At 42.1% G+C, this 24,863-nt stretch overlaps 1 protein-coding gene across 3 annotated transcripts in view; it reads left to right on the forward strand.

Annotated features, from left to right (window-relative positions):
- The window catches only part of Smarcc1 (SWI/SNF related BAF chromatin remodeling complex subunit C1), a 127,493-nt gene that overhangs the window by 91,532 nt on the left and 11,098 nt on the right, over positions 1-24,863 (forward strand). For all 3 annotated transcript variants that reach the window (XM_042281738.2, XM_042281739.2, XM_042281740.2), the window contains exons 25-26: positions 2,083-2,217; positions 15,093-15,354. In XM_042281738.2, coding sequence (XP_042137672.2) covers positions 2,083-2,217; positions 15,093-15,354 — 397 coding nt within the window. The remainder of the gene's footprint in view (positions 1-2,082; positions 2,218-15,092; positions 15,355-24,863) is intronic.

Consider the following 24,863-nt stretch of genomic DNA (forward strand, 5'->3'; position numbering starts at 1 on the left):
CCCAAGTCCTGAGGCCTCAGCAGGGCACAGAGAACAAAATCATTCTTCATTGAGGGTTTTTCCCTTATGACTTGTTTCTTGCCTTTTTGCTGCTCTGAGATTTTCTGGGTTTTGTTCTTAAATTCCCAATGAAACTGATACTTTTTATTTTAACTTTTCATACTTAACTATTTAATGTTTAACTATTTAACTTTTTTCATGTTTAACTTTCATACTTGATGCCCTTCTGCTATCACATGTATGATCTGCAGTTTTGAGGGGACATGTCTTAGCATTGTGTATTTAATAATACAAAGGAACGCTTCCAATTTCCTACATAATCTGAAGGAGACAATATTTTCTGCCAAACACTATGGTTTTCAGTGACTCAGAGTCACATAAAAAAGGGTATAGAACTTGGTGATACTGTTTCTCCCGTAGGAAGGCTTCCTGGTGGCTTCATGACAGAACTGAAAAGGAAACCTGCTTTATTTGAAATCTGGTTGTAACTTTTCAATTTCGTGTTATTTATATGGGCTTATGTTTCAAAAATACACATGAGCCAGTAAGATGACTCCATGGATAAAAAGGTTTTTCAGGCCTGGGTACCTGAGTCCAGTCCCATTTTAGAAAGAACTTGTTACAGTTGGCCTCTGGTGTCTGCTGTGGTACCCAGGTATCTACAGTCACAAGAGACTTGCTCAATAATGAAATAGAAGTTAATGTATTTAAACAAATTATAAAGTCCATAGTATTCTCATTGTAGTGATGACCAGCTTAAAATTTTTTAAATATTTTTTACCATATTGTGTCACAGTGTATGTCACGAAAGATTTATGTGCACTGCCATAGGAACGTATTTTAGCTTTCGTTGAGATGTCTCCACAGCTTGTACATGACATTGCATTGTTGTTATCTGTAAAAGAATAGCAATGGAGTCCAGAGAGGTGGCTTGGTGGTTAATAACACACAAGTATATAGACTCACAAGCAGACATTTATTTACATGTACACATAATTTTTTTAAGTAAAAAATCCTGCTATAAGTGGTTGTGCATGTCTTTAATCCCAGCACTCAAAGGCAGGAGGATCTCTTGAGTTTGAGGCTAATCTGGCCTACAGAACAAGTTCCAAGAAAGCCAGGGCTACACAGAGAAAACCCTGTCTTGAAAAGCCAATAAAGTGAAATCATTCTTAAAGCCTGGTAGTTAAAGCTATGATATAGCATATCATGTCACCATTGTTCCAGAAGTCTGTCGTAAATGCCTCCTATATGTTAACTTCTAGATTCTATAGGAGATAAAGAGGTTAGAAAGATAGCCTTCTCTCCATATTATTAAATTCTCATGTACAAATAACACACACAAAATTTAGCAGATAATGATAAAGAGACTGCAAAATGTATTTTGGAATTTGTTGGGTGCTGATCATTGCGGATAGTCAGAGCCTGGCCAATATGGATAATGTGACCCATTTCTTCTTTGTGCTGCTTAGTAGTCAGAAACATGAATGAAACTGTCATGCTCATGGCTGTGGAGTCATTCGGCCATCTTCCAGAGTGACTTCCTTTCTGTTCTTGTGTTTGTATGTATAGCTCTAGATACTTTCTTTAAGCTTAGGGTGAATTGCTGTTCTGGTCTTCCTAGCCCCACATAATATGCTTGCCATGGGAAAGCTTTGCAATAGGGTTTTTGCAGCTAAAGAGACAAACTGCTTATCCCTGAATATTTCATAGCAAAGAAAGGATGATGAGGACAGATGTGAAGGATTCATCTTTGTTTTTGTTTGTAGCTCATCAAAGGTTTCAGATAAAAACATAGGTAGGTGGTAGGTAGGTAGGTTTGGTTGATTGGTGGTGAGCTTATCCTTTAATACTTTACAATTAGTTACTATTTCTGGGTTTAAGAAGGGGTTCCATGGTGTGAGATCATGACAATTTGTGAGTTGATTCTCTCCATCTCATGTGTTCTGGCGGTTGAACTCAATTTTTCAATTAAACAAGTGTCTTTACCCACTGAGCCATTCTGATGCTCCCTTTAGAAAATATCAGGGGTTTTCTTGTGTTTTCATTTACCTAAGTAATTAGAATGGTCTTTGCCCTTAGCACCTGGCTGCTGTGGAAGAGAGAAAGATCAAGTCCCTCGTAGCTCTCCTGGTTGAGACACAGATGAAGAAACTAGAGATCAAGCTTCGACATTTTGAAGAGCTGGAAACTATTATGGACAGAGAGAAAGAGGCTGTAAGTAAGGGGAATTTGAATGGTGGTGTTTTGAAAATTACCCCTAACTGCCTGTAAGAGATAGACATTAGGTAATACAATGGTGGATTAGGTAATACAAATTAGTCTAGATTTTCTGTCATTCCCTGTATTTGATGAGCTAGTGATTATAAATCAATGTGTTTCTTTCTACTTTGTAAGTCTTAGCTGTTTGTATATCTTGAGTATTTACATACTTGATATTAAATATCCCTACTATAAAGGATAAGGGATATTTTAAGCTGAATTTTAGACTTCCTGCCTATTTGTTTCTGGTGAATTATAAAGCCTTATAAATCTATTACATGATTCAAGATTTCTTGATTTCCCTTTTGTTAATATAAATATTAGAAAATAGAAGTTTATCTCATTTTGACTTAAGGGCCCATTTTTCTGTAATGGCCACACAATTGGCCTTTTACTGTATCTCTATCACTCCTCCTGACCTTTTGTGTTGGCTGGTAGCTGGAACTAGATCCAGGCTGAGCCTCAAGCAGTGCTTGCCAAGCTGCTAAGGTCTACTGTTTGCTGGGGCTGGAACTTGGCCCTGTCATTCAAGTACATTTTCACCAACTTCCTTCACTGATGCAGCTTCTCTCTCTCTTCTCTCCTTTTTATTTATATTCCTTTCCGTAAGTTGGAAGCTTAACTTGGTGAAGTCTTGCCCTGAGGTCATTACTCCATTTACTCCACTTAGCCTCAGGCTTTTCTTTAAACTTTTTATCTCTTTGAGCACTGGACTTAGCTGCTACATGTCCTGGTGCTCCTTTTCTCTTCAAACTGTACACTTTATATTTTTCCTTAGTCAACTTGCTCCTTTTCATTCTATATCTGCATGAGACAGAGACAATACTAGGCTGTCTTAAAATCTCCTCTACCAACACCATTAATCCAAAACGCTTCAGTTTATCTTCAGGTTGTTTTTGTTGTTGTTGTTGTTGTGTTTTTTTGTTTGTTTGTTTGTTTGTTTTGACAAGAACAGAAAGACACATTCTTCACCAAAATATCACAAGAAAGGCCTTTAGGCCTCTTACTAATCATTCTTCCCCTGGGAAACTTTCTTGAGTTGTGCCCCTACAGTTCAGATAGCCCTCAGCACTGTCTTTTATGCTTGAACTCAAACTTGTATAGCCTGTTAAGCCACACTTAAAACATTCAACTGCTTTCCTAATCCAAAGTCCACATTCACCAGCCATCAGCATGGTCATGTCTGTCATAGCAATGCCCTGCTCCTGGTAGCTACATCTATCTTAGTCAGTGTTCCATTGCTGTGAGGAGACACTATGACCACAGTAACTCTTTTATAAAAGTTACTATTGGGGCTTACTTACAGTTTCAGAGGTTTAATCCATCAGAGGTTTAATCCATTCTCATCATGGGGATGTTCATAGGGGTATGCTGGCAAACATGGTCCTGGAGAGGTAGCTGACATTTCCACATCTGGATACACAGGCAGGAGGAAGAGAGAGCCACTGGACCTGTCTTGGGTTTTGAAACCTCAAAGCCAACCCCTAGTGACACACTTCCTCCAACAAAGGCCACACCTCCTAATCCATCCCAAGTAGTTCTGTTCCCTGATGACTAAGCATTCAAACATATGAGCATGTGGAGGCCATTCTTATTCAAACCACCACAGCTATATAGCCCAACCCTAATATCAGGAATAGATAGGTGTGCTTCAGTAGGGATGATGCACATGTTAGGAAATAGGGTCTTTAGGAGCCAACTTAAAAATTTACTTTTACCAATATATTGAAAATGGGTTACTGTGACCTCTTCATTTCGTGCACAACTGAAACCTGATGTGTTTTTACAACCAAGAAATGTCATCCTATCTTTTATTGGCAAGTGAAGAAGCCATGACTGTTATCTTTTTTTTTTTTTTTTTTTGGATTTTCGAGACAGGGTTTCTCTGTGTAGTTTTGCGCCTTTCCTGGATCTCACTCTGTAGACCGGGCTGGCCTCGAACTCACAGAGATCCGCCTGCCTCTGCCTCCCGAGTGCTGGGATTAAAGGCGTGCGCCACCACTGCCCGACCCATGACTGTTATCTTAACAGTGATTTTTGCAGGCTGTGAAAAGATTCTGGCATGTGTTTGGACACTGTTTAACATAGGATTAGTGTTTGATAAATATGCACATGCCTTCATTTATACACATTACTGTTGAGCAACTGCTCATGGAATTTTATTTTTGTAAGCTGTCAGCCTCATGAACTTGTTAGGTCAGCCACTGTGCTAATGTATTGTAGGCAGATAGATTTTTGTCTCTGTCCCACCTGCTTGCTCTCAAAATACCACACAGAAACTTCTTATTAATTATGAAACTTGGCCGATAGCTTTGGCTTGTCCCTAGCTAGCTCTTAGAGCTTAAATTAGCCCATATCTTTTCATCTATGTTCTAAGTGGCTCTGGTTACCTTTACTCTGTACTCCCCATGCTGCTTCCTCTCTGTCTGGCTGGGGACTCCTTAGGATTCCACTCTTCTTTTCAGTTTTCTCTGAAAATCCTGTCTAGCTATTGGCTGTTTACCTTTTTATTAAAGCAGCCACTGTGAAATATCTTTACACAGTGTAAAGGACTATTCTACAACAATGTACAATATATAGATTAAGCATACACATACTGATGGCTTTGATTGTCCTTGTTGAAGAATCCCACAGTGGCGCTGATCGGTCAGTTCTCCTAGCTTTTCCAACAGACAAACTGGAGCCTGGACAGACAGTTAATAATGTGGGCCAAACACAGAGCAAGGTGTCAGACATGTTTTGTATTTATCTGCTGTTTTATTACTTAAGGATAAAAGACCATTATCTCATTTTAACCTAGAGTCTCTGAGATATACAGACATCTATCCTGTATTTCATGTGAAATAAGTGAAGCTGATACTGTGGAAATGAACTGGCAGCTAGTCGTGAATGCTTAGTTCTGTCTCGAAGCTACCAAACATCGTTGTTAATTTTAGGGCACATTCCCTGTTTTCCCCAGTACAGTTGCTTTAAGACTTTTTTGGTTTTTTGAGGCAGGGTTTCTCTGTGTAGCTTTGCGCCTTTCCTGGAACTCACTTGGTAGCCCAGGCTGGCCTCGAACTCACAGAGATCCACCTGCCTCTGCCTCCCGAGTGCTGGGATTAAAGGTGTGCGCCACCACCACCCGGCAAGACTTTTTCTTTTTAAGATAGTTGATTTTACTTATTTATTTAAGTAACAATAGATCTTTTTAACAATTTCTACTTTTAGAATTAGATATAAATATGATGTTGCTTCTTTTTCTTTTAAAGACTTAAAAGCAAATGTTCTTTTGAGTCTTGAATATTCCATAATTGAGAGAGAAATGTTTTATATATTTCAGATATAACTAGTGCTCAGTAGCTATTACCCCAGTGCTCTCACACAGTGGTGGTAAGAAGGAAGGCAGTGGGGGTGTTTCACAATCTGTCAGGGAGGTAGCACATCAAAAAATATAATCCCAGTCATGTTAGGACCCTGAGCTGATGCACATGGCAGCTCCAGTTCCCGGGGATCCATCACTGTCTTCTGGCCTCTGGGGGCCCTATATGTACACAATGCAGGCAGGCAAAACATCCATTCACATGACATAAAATCTCTTACAAAAACTTTTCTTTTTAAGTTAAAAAAATATATATATAAAGGAAAACAAAGTTAAACATAGTTCCTCTGAAGCCCAATGTGTAAATTGAGAAAAGGGAGGTTGCCATGGTTGGCCTACTTAGGATCATCGAGAAGGTGGTTCTGTTTGTAAGACTATCTCAAATCCTAAAATAGGAAGCAAAGGCATGATTGTATAAGTGCCTAGTGAGTATCTTGCCAATGATGGCTTTTGAAGTGGGGATAATGAGTTGTCACCCGTCCATTGAGTGTTTCTGTTTCAGGGAGGGCAGTGTATTAAATAAACAAGATTCTGTGCCTCCATGGAACTTAATTAGAATCATGAGTTTATGAAGTTACATTGTTACATGCTGTATATATGTATATGCTTTGTATACATACATCTTAGTATATTATTAATAGTAACCATTATTAAGAAACTGGCATTTGGGTGCTAGAGAGATGGCTGGACACTTAAAAGAGGATTGGTTTCTCTTGCAGAGTTCTTGGATTCAGTTCAGCACCCCATGGCAGCTCACAGCTGTCCACAGCTCCGGTTATGGGTGATCCCTCAGCCTTTTCGGCCTCCTTGTGCAGCAGGCTCATTTTTGATGCACACATATGAATGTAGAGAAAATACCGATATACATAAAAGAAACAGAAAAACAGGCGGACAGGAAGGAAGGAAAGAAAGGACAGACAGCTGGGGCTATAAGCTTGCAGAGGGAATCTGACATAGATGTTACAGAAACGAGGAAGTAGTTGGATGGATGGGCTAGACTAAGGGAAAATACTATCAGGGTCTCCTATCGGAAGTTCTGTGGATTGAAGTGTTGTGGCCAGGGTTATATAGCTCAATAGTAGAACATACTCTTAGCCTATACAAGGCCCTGCTTTCAATCCCTACCAGCAAAAATTAAACATACACACAACTTCTTTTGAAAGAAATGTAGAATGGTCGCTAGGCCATCAGTTGAGCACTGGGTCAGATGCTAGGCAGATTCTTGAGGAAGAATCTATGTGCCTGCTGTTTTGTGGGCTCACAAGAGAAACTGGTAAAGCAGAATTAAGGGGAGCCCATATGAGGTAATGATGTGGCCCAGAATGGCAGCCTTCCAAATGAATGAAGTAGTAATGTTCCAAATAGATTTCTGAAGGGAAAGGTAACAGGCTATCTTTACTAGTAGATTGTCAGTTTTAAAGATTTGTTGAAAAGGCCAAGAGTGATTTTCATGTTCTCCAGAGGAGTTATGTTAACTTTTTTCACTTCTATTTATTTGTTTGTTTGTTTTCGAGACAGGGTTTCTCTGTGTAGCTTTGCGCCTTTCCTGGATCTCGCTGTGTAGACCAGGCTGGCCTCAAACACATAAAGATCCTTCTGCCTCTGCCTCCCGAGTGCTGGGATTAATGGCGTGCTCTACCACCGCCCGGCTTGTTTGTTTGTTTGTTTGTTTTTACGTGAATGGATGTTTTGCCTGCATGTATGTCTGCATTGTGTACATGAAGTGCCCACAGAGGGCAGAAAAGGGTGATGGATCCCCTGGAACTTGATTTGTAGATGCTGTGAACTCCTATGTGAGTGCTGGGAATAGAACCTGCACCCTCTGGAAGAGCAGCCATGTACTTAACCACTGAGCTGTCTTTCCAGACTCTTTGTGTTCTTCTCATTTCCAGTAATTTAATTTATGTTTATATTGCCCTAATAATTTAATCTATTTTTGGCCAGCTACAATTACATTGCATCTGTCTGTGAGACTTAAAAAGCCATACTTGAGTCATGGGCTGTTTGTTTGTTTGCTTGTTTGCTTGTTTGTTTGTTTTTGAGATTGGGTTTCTGTGTAGCCCTGACTATCGTGGAACTCACTTCAATAGACCAGCCTTGGCTGGACCTCACAAAGATCCTCCTTCCTCTGCCTCTCGAGTGCTGAGATTAAAATCCTGCACCACCACCCGGCACGGGTTGCTTTCTAAAGCATCAAGACCAAAATGGCATTTCCTCAAATGGTGCACTCAGCTTGAAGCACATACAGAAACAATAAAAGTATGGTGGTTTCCTTCCTTTCTTCCTTCCTTCCTTCCTTCCTTCCTTCCTTCCTTCCTTCCTTCCTTCCTTCCTTCCTTCCTTCCTTCCTTCCTTTCTTTCTTTCTTTCTTTCTTTCTTTCTTTCTAGATTTATTTATTATGTATACAGTGTTCTGTTTGTATGTATGTATGTATGTATGTATGTATGTATGTATGTATGCATACCAGAAGAGGGCACCAGATCTCATTACAGATGGTTGTGAGCCACCATGTGGTTGCTGGGAGTTGAACTCAGGACCTCTGGAAGAGCAGCCAGTGTTCTTAACCTCTGAGCCATCTCTCCAGCCCCGGAGGTTTTCTTTTTTTCTTGAGTATAATAGTACCGCATATGTATCTTTTTAACTGTGACTCTGCTTTACTGTCACCAAATACTGACACAGTAACTGCTCGTTAACTAGCTATGAAGCTTGCAGTCTCACCTGGCACTGGAGTACTTGGCCATCTATGTGGATGGATTTTTGTCAGAGCCCCGCCATTGTTTCTTCTCTCTCGACCTCCTCTTGCTTTATGCAAATAGAAGTAGGGGAAGAGCTGTGTGGACGTCAGCTGCACTTGCCATCTTCATGCTGAAAAGTGCTCTGTGTGGACTCCCCATGGATGCCACTGATTTGTACACCCAGTGTCAGAGTGCAGGGAGAGGAAGGTGGGGTATGAATGCTGGGGGCTTCAGAGCAGGGCTTATAGGTAGCCTTTTATGAAACTTGATTCCCTAGAGTCTTCCTCAGAGTCATGAAGAAAGCTAACAAATTCACTTACATTGTAAATTATTTTTAGTTTTTAGTCTACAGTCCTAGGAAATGGGAGGGCAGAGAATAAAATCAAGATATCCATAGGGACAGAGCCTGGCATTACTGGGCATGCCTATCATCCTCAGCTCCACAGCATGGTTGAGGCCAGTCTGGAACTACATGAGACCCTATCTCCAATATGAAACCAAAATGAAAGATGTTTGTAGAACAACTTGGGATGTTTTCATATTTCTTTGTATTTCTTGTTTATATTCTATTTAGGCAACATTTGTGAGGGGAAGGAGGGATAGAGTTTTCATGCGGTTCTATTGGCCTTGAGTTTGCTATTGCCTGTGTAGCGAAGGTTGCCCGTGCGTTTCAAATGCTCTTGCCCTAGCCTTTTGAGTTTTGGCAGTCAGTTTTATTTATCCTTCCATTTTGCATGGGTTCTGGGGATTGAGTTTATATTATGTCTTTTGAAGCTAACCTTCTATTTCCTGAGCAATCTCTCCAACCAACCTTTACATTACTTTTATTAATTTATTTTTGAAACAGGGTCCTACTTATGTAGCCCTGCTGGCTGAGAACTTTCTATGTAGATCAGACTGGCCTTGAACTCAGATCCCATTGCCTCCACAGTGCTGGAATTAAAAGTGTGTGCCACTATACCCAGCAACTCTGCTTTTACTCTTAAATATTTAACATTGTTTGCATGCATGTGTCCATGTGTATTGCTCTACAGTACAGTTGTTGAGGTCAGAGGACAACTTGTTAGAGTCAGTTTTCTCTTTCTATTATGTGGGTTCCTGGGATCAAATTTAGGTCATCAGATTTGGCAATAAATGCTCTCACCTGCTGGGCCATCTCATAGTTCTCTAATTTGTTTTGTTTTTTTGTTTTGTTTTTTGAGACAGGGTTTCTCTGTGTAGGTTTGGTGCCTTTCCTGGATCTCACTCTATAGACCAGGCTGGCCTCAAACTCACAGAGATCTGCCTGGGAGTTTTTAATTTTTTTGTTAGTATAGAAAATAGTGAATTCATTATGACATTTTTCTGTGCTTAGATGGTTGTCAGTTACTCAGCCCTCCTCACAGCCACCTCCGGTGGCCTCCTCTTCTCTAGTAGCCGTCTCTCTGCTCTCGGATCCCTAACTCCTGCTTCCACAGATCATAGAGATCCTGTGACAGGGTTTTTCTTTTGAAGCCTATCTTATTTTCCTGGGAATGACTAAACATTCTTTTCTGATTTTTGTCAAGACAGGGTTTCACTGTGTAGCTTTGGTCATCCTGGAACTCCCTCTGTAGACCAGGGTAGCCTTGAACTCACAGAGATCCGCCTGACTGCTGGCATTAAAGGGGTGCACCACCATTCTTGATAACTGTGTGAAACTTCATTGTGCATACACAGTTCTTCAAACTATTCACCTGTTGATGGACGTCTCGGGTGATTCCATCCCTTGAGTGTTGTGAATAGTGTTGTAATGAGCATGGGTGTTCGGGGATCTATCTATCTATAGAAAAATAAAATAAACCACACAAAATAGACTTTTTAAAAAGATTTATTTATTATATATACAGTGTTCTGTTTGCACATATCCCTGCAGGCCAGAAGAGGGCGCCAGATCTCATTACAGATGGTTGTGAGCCACCATGTGGATGCTGGGAATAGACTCAGGACCTCTGGAAGAACAGCCATTGCTCTTAACCTCTGAGCCATCTCTCCAGCTCCTATTTTTGTGTGTTTGGAGGAAGTGCCTACTGATCTCCATAGTGGCTTCACTGGTGTTTATTTCTACCTGGTTTGTTTGCCTTCTTCATTTTGTTTTATTTTATTTATTTATTTATTCTCAACTCATCCCCCCCCTTTTTTGGGGGGCGTTTTTCGAGACTCGGTTTCTCTGTGTAGCCCTGGCTGTCTTAGAACTCATAGATTCACCTGACTCTGCCTCCTGAGGGCTGAGATTAAAGGCATGCACCAACACTGCACAGACTTGTCTTGTTTGGTTTCTCTCTTTTGAAGCCCAGGCTGCCCTCAAGGTCATGGTTGTCTCGTCTACCTCAGCTTCTGAACGCTGGGCCTAGACTCAGAAGCTGCCACACTTGGCCTTCTTTCCTTTTACAGTTTATAGTTTGTAGCTTTTTTGGTGGTGGAGGTTTCACACCAGATTTCTCTGTGTAGTTCTGAACTCAATCTGTAGACCAGGTTGGCCTTGATCTCAGAGATCTGTCTGCCTCTGTATCTCAAGTGCTGGAATTAAAGACTTGCATCACCATGCCCAGCTAAGTTTCTAGTCTTAATATTAAGCTGACCATTTGGATTTTTTTTTTAAACAATGTAAGAAAGAGTTATCAATTGATTCTTCTATGTCTGGGTGTCTAGTTTTCCTAGAACCACTTGGTGAAGCGCGTCTCTTCTCCCCATTGTATCTTGACACCTTTATCAAGTATTAGGTACCTATGTGGATTTATACGGTCTTCAGACTTGATCTGATAGGGCAGGGATACTTCATTTACACGATGAGGTCAGGATGTAGCAGCCTTTGCAGATCTGCTGCTTCTGCCCCAGAGCACCCTGGGGCATCTGGGCGCCCAGACCATCTGCAGCCAACCGGTAACCACAATCTGGGCCTTGCTCTCACCTCAGGGGACTTGTTCATCCTACATTACAGCTTTGGGTTTTAACTGGGTTTTTTTTTTTTTTTTCAGGTGTATGTATGTGTATTTAATCATTTGCCATTTTTAATTTTCATAATTACTTCCTTTTAATTACTTTCTGCATTTTCAGATGACAGACACAGTTTAGCAAGGCAGCCAGGGAGGGAGGGTCCAGGGCATTACTGTGAGTTTGGGACTAACCTGAGCAACAAGGGAGACCCAGTCATAAGCCTTACCCCCCCCCCCCCCCATATTCAACCCTGCTCCTACCTCTTTAAAAAAAAAGAAAAAGAAAAGAAAAAAGAAAGAGTGACAGAGAGCTTGGCTAGTAAGGAGATGACTAGTTTTGGGTTAATTATTTATTCATTTCTAGTAGTACAGTTTAGGGTAGCTTATAGTTAGGAGAAGTGAGTAAATCTTTCCTTCAGCTTTGTTGTTTCTGTTTGTTTTTGGTAGCAGTGGGTTTGATGCAGGGCCTACAAGCTGTCTTCAGACTGGTAATCCTTCTGCCTAAATCTCTCAAGGACTAGGGTTTTAGAAATATTTCACCATTATTGACTTTCTTTCTTCCCATTTCCCTAAGATAAAAGTTGTTTGTTTGTTTGTTTTCTTACAAAGAAGACCTGAGTTCGAGGCCAGCCTGGTCTACAGAGTTCCAGGACAGCCAGGGGTACACAGAGAAACCCTGTCTTGTAAAAAAAAAAGAAAAAGAAAAAGAAAGAAAAAAATTAAACTTTGATGAATTTAGGTCACCTAAGAAATGCTAGGTAGAATTTGAAAAAGAAGCCAGGCGGTGGTGGTGTACACTTTTAATCCCAGTACTTGGGAAACAGGCAGGCAGATCTCTGAGTTTAAGGACAGCCATAGAGAAACCCTGTTTCAAAAACCAAAAAGAAAAAGACAAAAATACTGAGTAGTTAATACAGAGTCAAAAACATCACTTAGGAGACAGCACAGTCTCCATTAACAGTTCAGGGTATTTACAATGCAGATCTTGAGCTACCTTCTGTAGTTCTTAAATAGCTTCAGAACTACAGCCCAGCTGTCCAGAACAGTAATGACTCCAGAATGTAAGTAAAAAATCCATTTCTGGGATGGGTGGTGTTGGTGCATGCTTTTGAGCCCAACACTTGTGAGACACAGGCAGGCAGATCTCTGAGTTCAAGGACAGCCTGGTCTACAAAGCAAGTTTCAGGACAGCTAGGACTGTTACACAAAGAAACCCTTTATCAAAAGATTTTTTGTCGGGGTGTGGGGTGTCCATTTCTGGTAACCTCTTGTGTCTAACCTCAGGAAATTGCAGAGTCCTAAATTTCCCAGAGAGAATATTTAGGAGTGTAAAAGCAAGACTGTAGTCAGTCTCTATCTATTTTTTATCATTTGGTCTTGTACATGTCACTGCTTAATTGAACTTTTTGAGCATTCTCTCAGTGGTTACATTTTGTCACATTAAGAAGTCCAACCAAGCCAGAGCCTTTCATGCCAGCCTGCTGAAAATTGGTGTATAGCTCTGTTCGATTGTACAAGCCATCTGACTTGAGCATCTCCTTCTGCTGTCTTCCTCATCTGTGTCCAGCTCTCCTGCTGTGACACTTCCATCATCAAGGACTTTCCCAGCTGCTCCTTGGGCCATGCAATGATCTTTTCCCTCCATTCCACAGTAGATCCTCTGCCCGCTTTTGTAAGCTACTTGTCCACCTAGTTTTTGCTAATTATAGTATATAGTATTTATCCACAGAACTGGCTCCTTTCAAAAGCCAAAATGTTATATTTTCTTAACCTGTTGAATGGCTCAGTGGTGTACTTTACAGAAGTAAAATTTGAGCTATACATGAAATTAAGATTTTTGTACCAGCCATGTTACAAAAGTTTAAAACAACTGAAATTATAATAATTTAGTATGACAATATTAATTCTACTTATAATCAATGAAATTGTTGTTCTTTTTACTGGATAGTGACATGGTTCAGTTGGTAAAGTACTTATAAACTAGGTTCAGTCCTCAGGACCCACATGGTAGGTAGAACCAATTCAAACAAGTTATCCTCTGATCTCCCTATGTATGTCTGTCTCCATTCATATTGACCATATTTCAAATACTCAGTACATAGGTCTCACTTAATGTCTACTCTGCTAGATGGTGCAACCCTAGAAAAGGATTTTATTGAGAGATCATGATGTGGAAAATGATGGAACGGGGTCACTACTGAAAAGAAATAGGTCTAACCTCATATGTACGATCACTATCTTCCATATTTCTATACATTTAGATTCTTTCTATTGTCTTCATATTTAGGTTGATTTTCCTTTTATTTTTATTTTTTAAAGATTTATTGATTCATTATGTATACAGTGGTATGCCTGCATGTATGCCTGCATGCCAGAAGAGGGCACCAGATCTCATAGATGGTTGTGAGCCACCCTGTGGTTGCTGGGAATTGAACTCAGGACCTCTGGAGGAGCAGCCATTGCTCTTATACATTGATTTTCTTATCAACCCTGAATTTAGGATATTCTTTATTGGCTCAGATACTTTTAATTTTAATATCTGAATTTTTTGCATATATAACATTTTTTTTTTAATTGAGTGTCTCCTCTAGCTCAGACTGACTTCAAATTCACTAACTGCCAAGAAGAACCTTGAACTCTTGATGCTCACACCTCCAACTTCTGAGTGCTAGGATTGCAAACTCGCCTAGCTATTTCTCTTCATTATTTATTCATTTCTTTTTGTGGCAGTTGGATTTGAACCTAGTGCTTCATGCATGTGCTTTACTACTGAACTATGTGCTGTTGTCCAGTCCTATTATCTGAATATTGAAATGTTTATATTCTCCCAGTTTCCTTTTAAAATTTTTGTTTAGGAACTGGAGAGATGGCTGGTTAGTTAAGAGCACTGACTGTTCTTCAAGAGGACCTGGGTTCAATCCACAGCACCCACATGGCAGCTTACAACCGTCTGTACCTCCAAGATCTGACACCCTCACACTGATATACATGCATGCAAAACACCAATACACTTAAAATAAAAAAAATAGTAATTTTAAAAATTGTATTTAGTCAGCAAAAATATGTAAATTTGTGACCCAGTGTAATTTTAGCTATTTAAAAGCTAAAAGGTTTGCCTTGCATACCATTCCAAAGTTCCACATGAGAGGATAAAAGGTGTCTGTATAACTGAGGTCATGCCACCTCTTGGACATTTTATAGTCTAAAATAGACAAATGGATCACATACAAAAAATAGCACCCGGGAAGTTAGACAGGATTTAAATGTTGCTGAGAGGAATGGGTGGAGAGACTTTTATTTTCTTTCCTAATCCCAGAATTTTGGGGGGCAGAGTCAGATCTCTGCATTTGAAGGCTGCAGGTCTACACTGTGAGATTCTTTCCTGAAGTAAATAAATAAACTATTGCCTGCAGGCTTGCCCAGACACAGTGGTACATAGCTGTAGTTAGTCCTGGCTATTTAGAAACAAACACAAGGGGATCACATGAGCCCAGGAATGCAAGGGTGGCTAGAGCAAGTTAGTTAGATACTTTCTCCAGTAATACTGAGAAGAGGAAAGCCTCCCAATCTGTTGAAAGTAGGGCCACAGGGCATTTGCCCCACTGCTGTAAATGGTAAGGAAAAGCAGATTGTAGACTAAACATAAGGACTTCCCTGGTAAGAGACCTCTTCCTGCAGCGTAGCATGGATGGCACTCATGCATCAAATCCATGAATTACACGTCATGAAGTCCTGAGAAGCCTCTTGGTACCGTTTCTCTTCTATTCCCTTTATTGCAGCTAGAACAACAGAGACAGCAGTTGCTTACTGAACGCCAGAACTTCCACATGGAACAATTGAAATATGCAGAGTTACGAGCTCGACAACAAATGGAACAGCAGCAACATGGCCAGAACCCTCAGCAAGCACACCAGCACTCAGGAGGACCTGGTCTGGCCCCACTTGGAGCAACAGGGCACCCTGGCATGTTGCCTCATCAACAGCCCCCACCCTACCCTCTGATGCACCATCAGATGCCACCACCCCACCCTCCCCAGCCAGGTAAGAGGGAAGCTATGCTAACAGGAAATTTGTACATCTTACAGCACAGGTCATCAAAAGTGGTTATCATGCCAAGTGGTCATTTGTAACAAAATGTGAGTTTTGGCGTTATCATCACATCAATCTGGCCAGGTATATTCCACCTTTCTACTAGATGCTTTTTCCTTGGGTAGATCAGCCTCTGAATCGGCAGTGTATCTCAGACTTTCTTAAAAATTTAACCATATGCTAAGCATGGTGGTGCATACCTATCCTTTCAAAAGACAGAGCCTGAGTGATGATGAATTGTGTGTCAGCCTGGGATATATAATGAGACCTGTGTACTGAGCCCCAGCCCCAAGTTAAAGTATTCTATAGACTGTCATCAGTTCAAGAAAAATTGCAAGACAAATGAACTTTCATGACTCTTTACCTTTCTACTGTTTGTACTATTTTCTTGTGGATATTAGGTATTTGGATACTGTTTTCTTCATAGTTGTCCTGTAAACTTTGATCAGTTTGGATTGTACAATCATAAACATTTTCCTAGAGCCAGAGTTAGTGCTTGTTGGAGTGGAATGTTAATGTTGTCTCCAGCGTATGCAAAAGAAGCAATTTAAGATAGATAAGGAAATTCTTTGAAGTCTCAGAAAGTCCTAATCCCTGACTCCTTCATGTTAGCATTAGGCATCTGTACTGGCCTGCCCTTGGGGTCCTGACAGGATAGACCTCAGCTGCAGCCACTAAGAGTACCACCTGTGCACATTCCCTACATTTTCTTATAAAAGGCGGGTCTTGCCCACCCCCCCATATCTCTATCTCTCTATCTCTATCTCCCTCTCTCTCCCTCCCTCCCTCTCCCTCTCCCTCTCCCTCCCTCTCTCTCCCTCTCTCCCCCTCCCTCCCCTTCTCTCCCCCTCCCTCCCTCCTTCCCCCCTCTCTTTCTCTCTCTCTCTCTCTCTCTCTCTCTCTCTCCCTCTCTCCCTCTCTCCCTCTCTCCCTCTCTCCCTCTCTCCCTCTCTCCCTCTCTCCTCTCCTCTCCTCTCCTCCTCCTCCTCCTCCTCCTCCTCCTCCTCCTCCTCCTCCTCCTCCTCTTCTTCTTCTTCTCTCTCTCTCTCTCTCTCTCTCTCTCTCTCTCTCTCTCTCTCTCTCTCTCCTCTCTCTCTCTCTCTCCTTTGTTCTCATCCCGAGGACCGGTCTCTGCCCACCCCTCTTTCCTCTCCCCTCAATAAACCTCCTACATGGGCTCTGTTGTATGGTGTGACGCCTTCTGCCATTTTTAAAATACAGCATTGGTTCCCTGTCCTGGAAGGCTCTCCGGGCAGTCTGAAAGTCTGAAATGTGCTGGGACCCTGGAACTTGGTCTGCCACCAACAGCCCTGCTCTCCCACCTAATGGATGGCTGGCACTCTCCTTTCAACATTGAGGCTTTGTTTCTTGAGCACAGTCTTTGCCTTCTGGCTTTTCTCGAAGTCCTGGTACCAGGCGACTGTGTCTCCCTGGGGCTCTTAGCCCATTGGCCCCTGCTTTTTGACAACAGTCCACTGAGCAGCTTGTGCTTTCTCATTGATCATCACTGAATTTCTGGGATGCTAGAGATTCCAGCCCTTGGACCTTTTTTCTGTGTCACTCAGAGAAAATGTGCCTACCTTCATAAGGGCTTAACTTATCCACCTTTGTAGTCAGACTTGGTCCCATATACCAATCAAAATGGCGGCCCACCAGCACTCCATATCCTGCTATTTTACAGGACCTTGCAGCTCTGTCAGCAATCTGATAGATGGAAGAGGGGACCCTACTTTCAAGCTTTCTCTTAAGTCCCTACTCCAATGCAGCTTTTCACTTTTTCTGCACTCCCCACTCTCTCCAGAGATGGCGTGCACACACACACCCCTCAACACTACCACCTTTCTTTCAGTAGGCCTACCCACCTCCACCCTTCCCTTCCCTGATAAAAACTCTTAGAGTGGGTTCTGTCGTACCTGGTGTTCCTCAAGGTTGGTTCATCTGCAACTAGCCACTTTCCATCTGCCCAGCCGCCGGATCACTTTGCACAACACTGGCTACTTCGATTGGTGGGTTTTACCCAGTCAGCACAAACACTTCCCTGACCCTTGGGAACAACTGTCGATTGTCCAGTATCCCTCTGGTGTCCTTGGAACTGGGGGTCCACCCGTCTGTGGTGTGGGTCCCCATCGCTGACTGTCCCCACAACACTTATCTGAGGCCTCTTTTTTTGTTCATTTCTTGGACCCGGCCCTGCTCTTTGCTTGACAGAACACTAAATGTGTTGGTTTTACGCGGCAGCGGTGCTGTGTTATTTATTGAGCAGCGCTGTGACTGAGCAAGAAAAGCCACGAGGTATGACAAGACCCACTGTAAAGGTTTGTTAGGGAAGGAGCAGAGGGGATGTACTGTAGGCCTATGGAAATGGTTTGCAGAGAGAGGGAGAGAAGGAGGGAGCAGCCTGTGACCCACTTTTTATGGATTCCCTTGCACGTTCGTATATGGGCTGATGGAGCTACACATGTGCATAGATTGCGTGATCACACAGCGCAGAGATTGCGTAGGACGTGAGGCCCTGGGATGACTAATTGGTTTTTTTTGGTTGGTTGGTTTTTTTGGCCAATGCATTCATGGTCATGTAGCTGGGGGAGTGGCCAGTGGCCATGAATTCCAGCAGAATGACTTGGGCCATTATCGATTCTTGCTTAATCTCTGGGACACCTGAGATATTATAGCCATTGGATCTTGTTTGTTTGTTTGTTTTAAATTCTTTTTTCTCTCTGTTGCAGCCATGGGAAATAAGGCCTCCAATCCCATAAGCCCCACATCTCCTCTGGGATGCCTTTTAGAAACCCTCAAACCTCTCAGCTTAATGCCCTACTTACAGACTTCGAAGCTTAAACGCCTCTCCTGCTACCTTTTTATAATAAACAATAGGGAAGAATGTTAGCATTTAGGCATCTGTACTGGCCTGCCCTTGGGGTCCTGACAGGACAGACCTCAGCTGCAGCCACTAAGAGCACCACCTGTGCGCATTCCCTACATTTCCTTATAAAAGGCGGGTCTTGTACACTCCTGTTTCCTTTCTCTTTCTCTTCATCGTCCTTATCCCCAGGGACTGGTCTCTGCCGCCTCCTCTCTCCCCTTCCCCTCAGTAAACCTCCCATGTGGACCTTGTTGTAGGGTGTGATTCCACCATTTTTAAAATACAACACTTCAGAGGACAGATTTCTGAATATTCTTCTAGAAGTTACCAATCATATTTGCTTATAGAAGCCATAGTTGAATACATTTGTGATCTGACAGCTTATATTATCAAGTTGAATTTTATTCACAGGCCAAAGTATGCTTTTGTTAATTTTACTGATATTAACTAAAACATGGAGCTAGGCATCTGGGTATCTATATCCAGGCATGCTGGTACACACCTTTAATCCCATCACTCAAGAGACAGGCAGAAGGATCTCTGAGTTTGACGCCAGATTGGTCTACATTGTTAGGCCAGCCTGGTCTACAGAGCGAGTTCCAGATCAGGCTCCAAAGCTACACAGAGAAAACCTATCTCAAAAAACCAAACAAAACAAAGATAGTTAGGGAATCTGTTACCATCCGAGGTTTTTCAGTTTGGTACTAACATGTTTCTGGAGATGGTCTTTGAAGTCTGACAGGTTCACACCACAGGGTACTTTCCACTTCTCTGTCCAGCTGGGTGAATCTCAAAATTTCTGTGTAAGGGTCTCATTTTTCCCAGAGTTAAGCTTTAAATAAATACATATGCTCGATATCACAGGCTGCAAAGTCATCTTTCAAGCACAGTAGTTAGTTCAAAATGTAGCTGCAGCCAGGCAGTGTTGGCCCATGCCTTTAATCCCTGCACTCAAGAGGCAGAGGCAGGCGAATCTCTGGGTTCAAGGCCACCCTGGTCTACAGAGTGAGTAGCCAAGGCTACACAGAAACCCTGTCTCAAAAAACAAAACAAAACAAAAAACGTAGCTAAGATGGGTGCAAGGCTCTTGGCTATAGTCTCAGCTAGTATGTCCAGCCTAAACTCCATAACAAGTTCTAGGCCAGCTTGGGCTTTTAAGAAACAAAACATATTCTGCTGTTGGTAGTTATTGCACTGCCTTGCTTCATCAGATCACTTCCTTGTTGTCCTTGCTCTGCAGATGAAGACCTACTCCATGGCAAGGCTACCTAGCCTTGGTGGAACCAGGATTCACACTGAGTTCCATCTGATTCTAGATAAAAGTCATGCCATAGTGCTGACTTGTGTGCCACAGGCTGAGTCCATTCACAGAGGACCTGTGTGCAGCTGTTTTCCTAGTGAGACGGTGCTAGTAAATTCATTGATAAAAATGCAAGATAGAGGTCGTTTTTGTCCACATTTCTCACTAAAATAGGCTTTTCTACATTGGCTATGTACTAGAAAGGATCATTCATGTGAGAGAGGGTGTTTTATGATTTGTGACAAGCTGTTCTCATGTAAGTTTGTGTTTGTATCAGTAGTTAAGGGCACTTGACACCCAATCCCTGATGACCTGAGTTCACTCCATGGAACCCAGGATAGGAGGAAATTGGTTCCTAAAAGTTGTCTTCTGACCCCTAACGTTCTTGCCATACCATGCATATCCCTGCATTAATACAAATCACATATATATGATATTATAATTTTGTTTTAAACAATTTATTTATCTTTACTTTATTTGCGTTGGTGTTTTACCTGCATGTACGTCTGTGTGAGGGTGTCAGATCTTGGAGTTACAGACAGATGTGAGCTGCCATGTGAGTGCTGGGGATTGAACCCGGGTTCTCTGGTAGAGCAGCTGGTGCTCTTAACCACTGAGCCATCACTCCAGCCCCATGATAGTATAATTAATAAAAAATTTTTAAATAAAAGAATGTACAAATCATAATGTTTGCTTGATGAGTTTAATTAATAGAGATTATAACCCCTATTAATAGTCTCCCATCATATTGTTCTTCATCTCTGCACCTCCCAGGGTACAACTCTCCCAGCTTCCAATCACAGTGACTAGTTTACTGGTTGTAAACATATGATTTTTGTCTGGCTTTCTTAGTACCATATATAAGATGTATGTGCACTGCTGTGAGTGATTATGTCTTAGTTTGTGAATTCTCCTGTTGGTGAACGTTGGGTTGTTTTTCAAACTTGAGTTATACGAACAGCTCATTCAGCTGTGAACAAGCGGAAGCATATCTGCATAAGTTTTTATTGTGTGTGCCCGTAGAATTGAGAATGGACATGGGATATGCATAGGTCCATACAGTAGGTGCTACCATAATGTCTGCAGTTTAGGCCTGTTTAAACTCTACCAGACGAGGATAATCCCTTGTTTGTTTGTTTTGTGTTTGTTTTTATTTTTTGTTTAAATCTCTGTTAGTAAAATTAGGAGCTGCATCCAATCCCCAGATTCAGGAAGCAGTTATAGGAAGATCATTGAAACTTGAAGACTACCTAGGTCTTCATCACAGGTTGTGGGTTTGCCACAGCTACTTAGCAAATTCATCTTCAAAAAATCTAAATAATAATAATTTAAAAAAAAAACAGGTTTGGTGGTATGCACCTGTAATCCCCAGAACTCGGGACAGATAGGAGATTCACTATAAATCAAGGCAAAGAGGGCTAAATAGTGAGAATTGTGTTTAAAGAAGAAAAGGAAATTAAACTCACTGGTTTGTTTCATTTTGTTTTTTTGAGACAGGGTGTGTCTATGTAGCTCCAGCTGTCTTGGAACTAACTTTTTTTTTTTTTTTTAAGGTTTCTTTTTTTTAATTTAATTTTATTTTATTTTACAATACCCTTCAGTTCTATGTAACAGCCACAGATTCCCTTGTTCTCCCCCTTCCCACCCCCCTCCCCTTCCCCCCAGCCCATCCCCCATTCCCACCTCCTCCAGGGCAAAGCCTCCCCCGAGGACTGAGATGAGGACTGAGATCGACCTGATAGACTCAATCCAAGCAGGTCCAGTCCCCTCCTCCCAGACTGAGCCAAGCGTCCCTGCATAAGTCCCAGGTTTCAAACAGAGCAGTTAAAATCTGAGAGCAAGGCTATGCTGGCTAGTGTTTAATATCTGCTTGACACAAACTAGAGTCACCTTAGATCTTCAGTTGAGGACTTGCCTAGATCGTGTTGGGTTATGTATGGGTGTGTCTGTGGGGCATTGTCTTGATTGAGATGGGAGGGCTCAGCCTACTGTGGGCAATACCATTCCTTGGGCAGGTGGTCTCTGAGTCTATAAGAAAGCTAGCTGTGCCGGGCGGTGGTGGCACACACCTTTAATCCCAGCACTCGGGAGGCAGAGGCAGGCAGATCTCTGTGAGTTCGAGGCCAGCCTGGGCTACCAAGTGAGTTCCAGGAAAGGCGCAAAGCTACACAAGAAAAACCCTGTCTCGAAAACCAAAAAAGAAAAAAAAAAAGAAAGCTAGCTGAACCACGGAGCTAGAGAGCAAGCCTGTTAGCGACGTTCATTCCTCCATGGTTTCTGCTTCAAGATTCTTGGGGGGTCCGTGGGAGTCCAGGCCCCACATATTCTAGGGTTCTTAGGAGGAAGAGAGAGGGATAAGAAAATATCAGGTAGAAAAAGAGACCTAGCCAATGAGAAAAAAGACAGAAACACAGAATAGCTTCTGGAGGGCCTGGATCAATACTCAACAACCTCCAAGTTTATTCAAAACACTTTATAACATGCCAAGGGGAGAGGCAAAAGAACTCCCCCTTGCTGGATCAAAGCATACCATACAGCCAAGTGTAGACCCTTCCCATGACCACATCATCTTATATAGCCCTGCTGGGTAAAGCAAGCTCAGATTCTCTGTCTTCCACAAATTCTGCATTCAGCCTCCACAGATTCTGCATTGAACTTCTGCCCTTATTTCCCTCAATAATGGATCATGACCTGGAAGTATAAATTGAAATTAACCTTTTCCTCCCCAAGTGGGTTTTGCTTATGATTTAACACAGCAGCAAAAAACTAACACGAAATCCTTCCAACTAACATTTTCTGAGTTTTAGGAAAATTGATAGATGAACTGCACACAATGGTGCATGTCAACTCGTGGAAGACAGGTAGATTGCCAGCCTAGGCTGCATGACAAATTCTAGGGCAGCCAGGACTTCATAGTGAGGCCTTGTCTCATCAGTACTACTCTAGTAATAGAAAAGTCAGCTGCTGTGGTAAGGCACACACCTATAATCCGTCTGAACATGCAGGAGGCAGAGAGTTCAAAACCTGGGCTTCTTAACAGGAACCTGTTTCCCCAAACTAGGTAAAGGCCCAGTTGTTTTTTGTTTTTGTTTTTCACATTTACATTAGGACCTGAGGATCATTATCGCATAACGGGTAATGTTTGATATTTGGCCAGAATTTATGTTGTGTGAATTGGTAGAGAAGAGAGCCAAGACAGGTTTGTTGCTCAGTGATTAATTCATACAGCTTTTCAGAGTAAGTTTACTTCCTATGCAACCATGAGAACCTGAGTTCAGATCCCAGCACCCACATAAGCCACATGTGGTCTTCGCACACCTCTGACCCCATCACTGCTATGGGAGGGTACAGAGGACTGACTGGCTTGGTGGTTGCCAGCATAGCTGAAAAGCACAATCTCCAGGTTCAGAGAAAGATGCCATCGCAAAAAAGAATAAAGTAGTGGGTGACAGTGCTCCTAAGCATCCTCCTCTGGCATATGTGTGTCTGCAGAGTCCTGTGTACCTCACACACACAAGACCAAAATCGTTCATCGATAGTGATAGGACCGACCCATTAAAGTAGTTCATCCAGGTATGATAGCACTTGTAAGGTAGAGGCAGGAAGACCAGCCACAGTTGCATAGTGAGACCCTGTCTCTACAAAATGAAATTGCTGTTCATTATCTCCTAGGCTGTGAGCACAAATGGTACTGAGCATCCAAGTAGTTGACATCTACTCTGTGAGCTGCACCTCTAAACATAGTGCATATGCTTCGATTTTCTGCCTCTTCGTTTGAGGGCATGAAGTCCTGTCTGCTACATGTTTCTGTCTTGCTTTATTAGCTTTCATCTCTGATCTTATCTCATATCTATACAGATGGATCCCAAGTTAGATTTTTCCTAACAAACAAAAAGGCCAGGAAATTTTATGTAGTATAGTGTTTATTTTGACTTTGTGGTTTGTTTGTTTCTTTATTGTTTTATTATTGTATGTATTTGGGAGTTTTGCCTGTGTGTTTGTCTGTGCACCACTTGTGTGCCTTGTGTCCTTAGAGGCCAGGGGAGGGCCTTCCATCTCCCAGAACTGTAGTTGTGGGTGGTTGTGAGGTGACATGTGGGTCCTCTGGAAAGGGGGTCGGTTTTCTCACCCGCTAAGCCATCTCTCCAGCCCCTATTTTTATTACATTTAATTGTGTGTGTGTATCTCTGTGTCTGTGTGTGTAGATGTCAGGGTGAATGCAGGTACCGTTGAAGGCTGAGGCCAGAGGCTTTGGATCCTCCGGAACTGGAGTTACAGGCAGTTGTGAGCTGCCGAGCATGGGTGCTGGGAACTGTGCTTGGGTTCTCTGGAAGAGCAGTGTGCTCTCTTAAACACTGAGCCAACTCTTCACCCCGAAGTGTTTCTGCTCTGTGGTTGGCACATCTATTTTTACCTTGTCTTAACGTTTTGGTGAACTTGTTAGAAGCAGCAGCACAGCATTCATCTTCTCCCCTTAAGCTGTAAAAACAGTTTTTCAGCTAAAAACTTAACTGCTAGAGAAGTGGCTCAGCGGTTCAGAGCACTGGCTGCTCTTTTAGAGGACCAGGGTTCAGTTCCCAGCACCCACATGGCAGCTCACACCTGTCTGTAACTCCAGTTCCAGTGCTCTGACACTCTCACACAGACATACATGCAGGCAAAACACCAATGAACATAAAATAAGGGGTGTGTGTGTGTGTATACACACCTTATTTTATATATAGGTGTATGTATGTGTGTGTGTGTGTGTGTATACATATACATATACACAGAGAGAGAGAGAGCCTATTTGCTAAAAAATTTTTAAAAATAAATAAAAAAAACTTAACTGCTTCTGCCTGTGATACCCTATAAGCTGAGTAGTCATTATACCAATCAGTTGTTAAAGATTGTTTTATATGTGTCTGTGTATGTGTATGGGTGAATGTATGTCATCTCAGATGTATGTAGGTCAGAGAAAAAACATGTGGAAGGTAGTTCTCTCTGCATCTTGTGGGTTCCAGGTAACAAACTTAGTCATCAGGCTTCACAAGATCCTTTACCTAAGGTAAAATACTCTTTCCCCTTAGCCACCTCCCTGGCCTAGCAACCAGTCCTTGTGTGAGCCATTTGTTGGTGTTGCCCAACTATGCTTGACTTTTTGGTGTTCACAAATACTGGATAGCCACAGTGGAGAGTGGACTGGTAGGTGACCATCACGTGTGGGCTCTGGTACAGCTCTGATAGCACACGTCTAGCATGTCCAAGGCCCCGTGATCCATCTGTAGCACCACCACAAAAGAAAGTAATCGGTGTGGT

This window comes from Peromyscus maniculatus, chromosome 7, assembly GCF_049852395.1.
Source record: "Peromyscus maniculatus bairdii isolate BWxNUB_F1_BW_parent chromosome 7, HU_Pman_BW_mat_3.1, whole genome shotgun sequence".
Classification (NCBI taxonomy): Eukaryota; Metazoa; Chordata; class Mammalia; order Rodentia; family Cricetidae; genus Peromyscus; species Peromyscus maniculatus.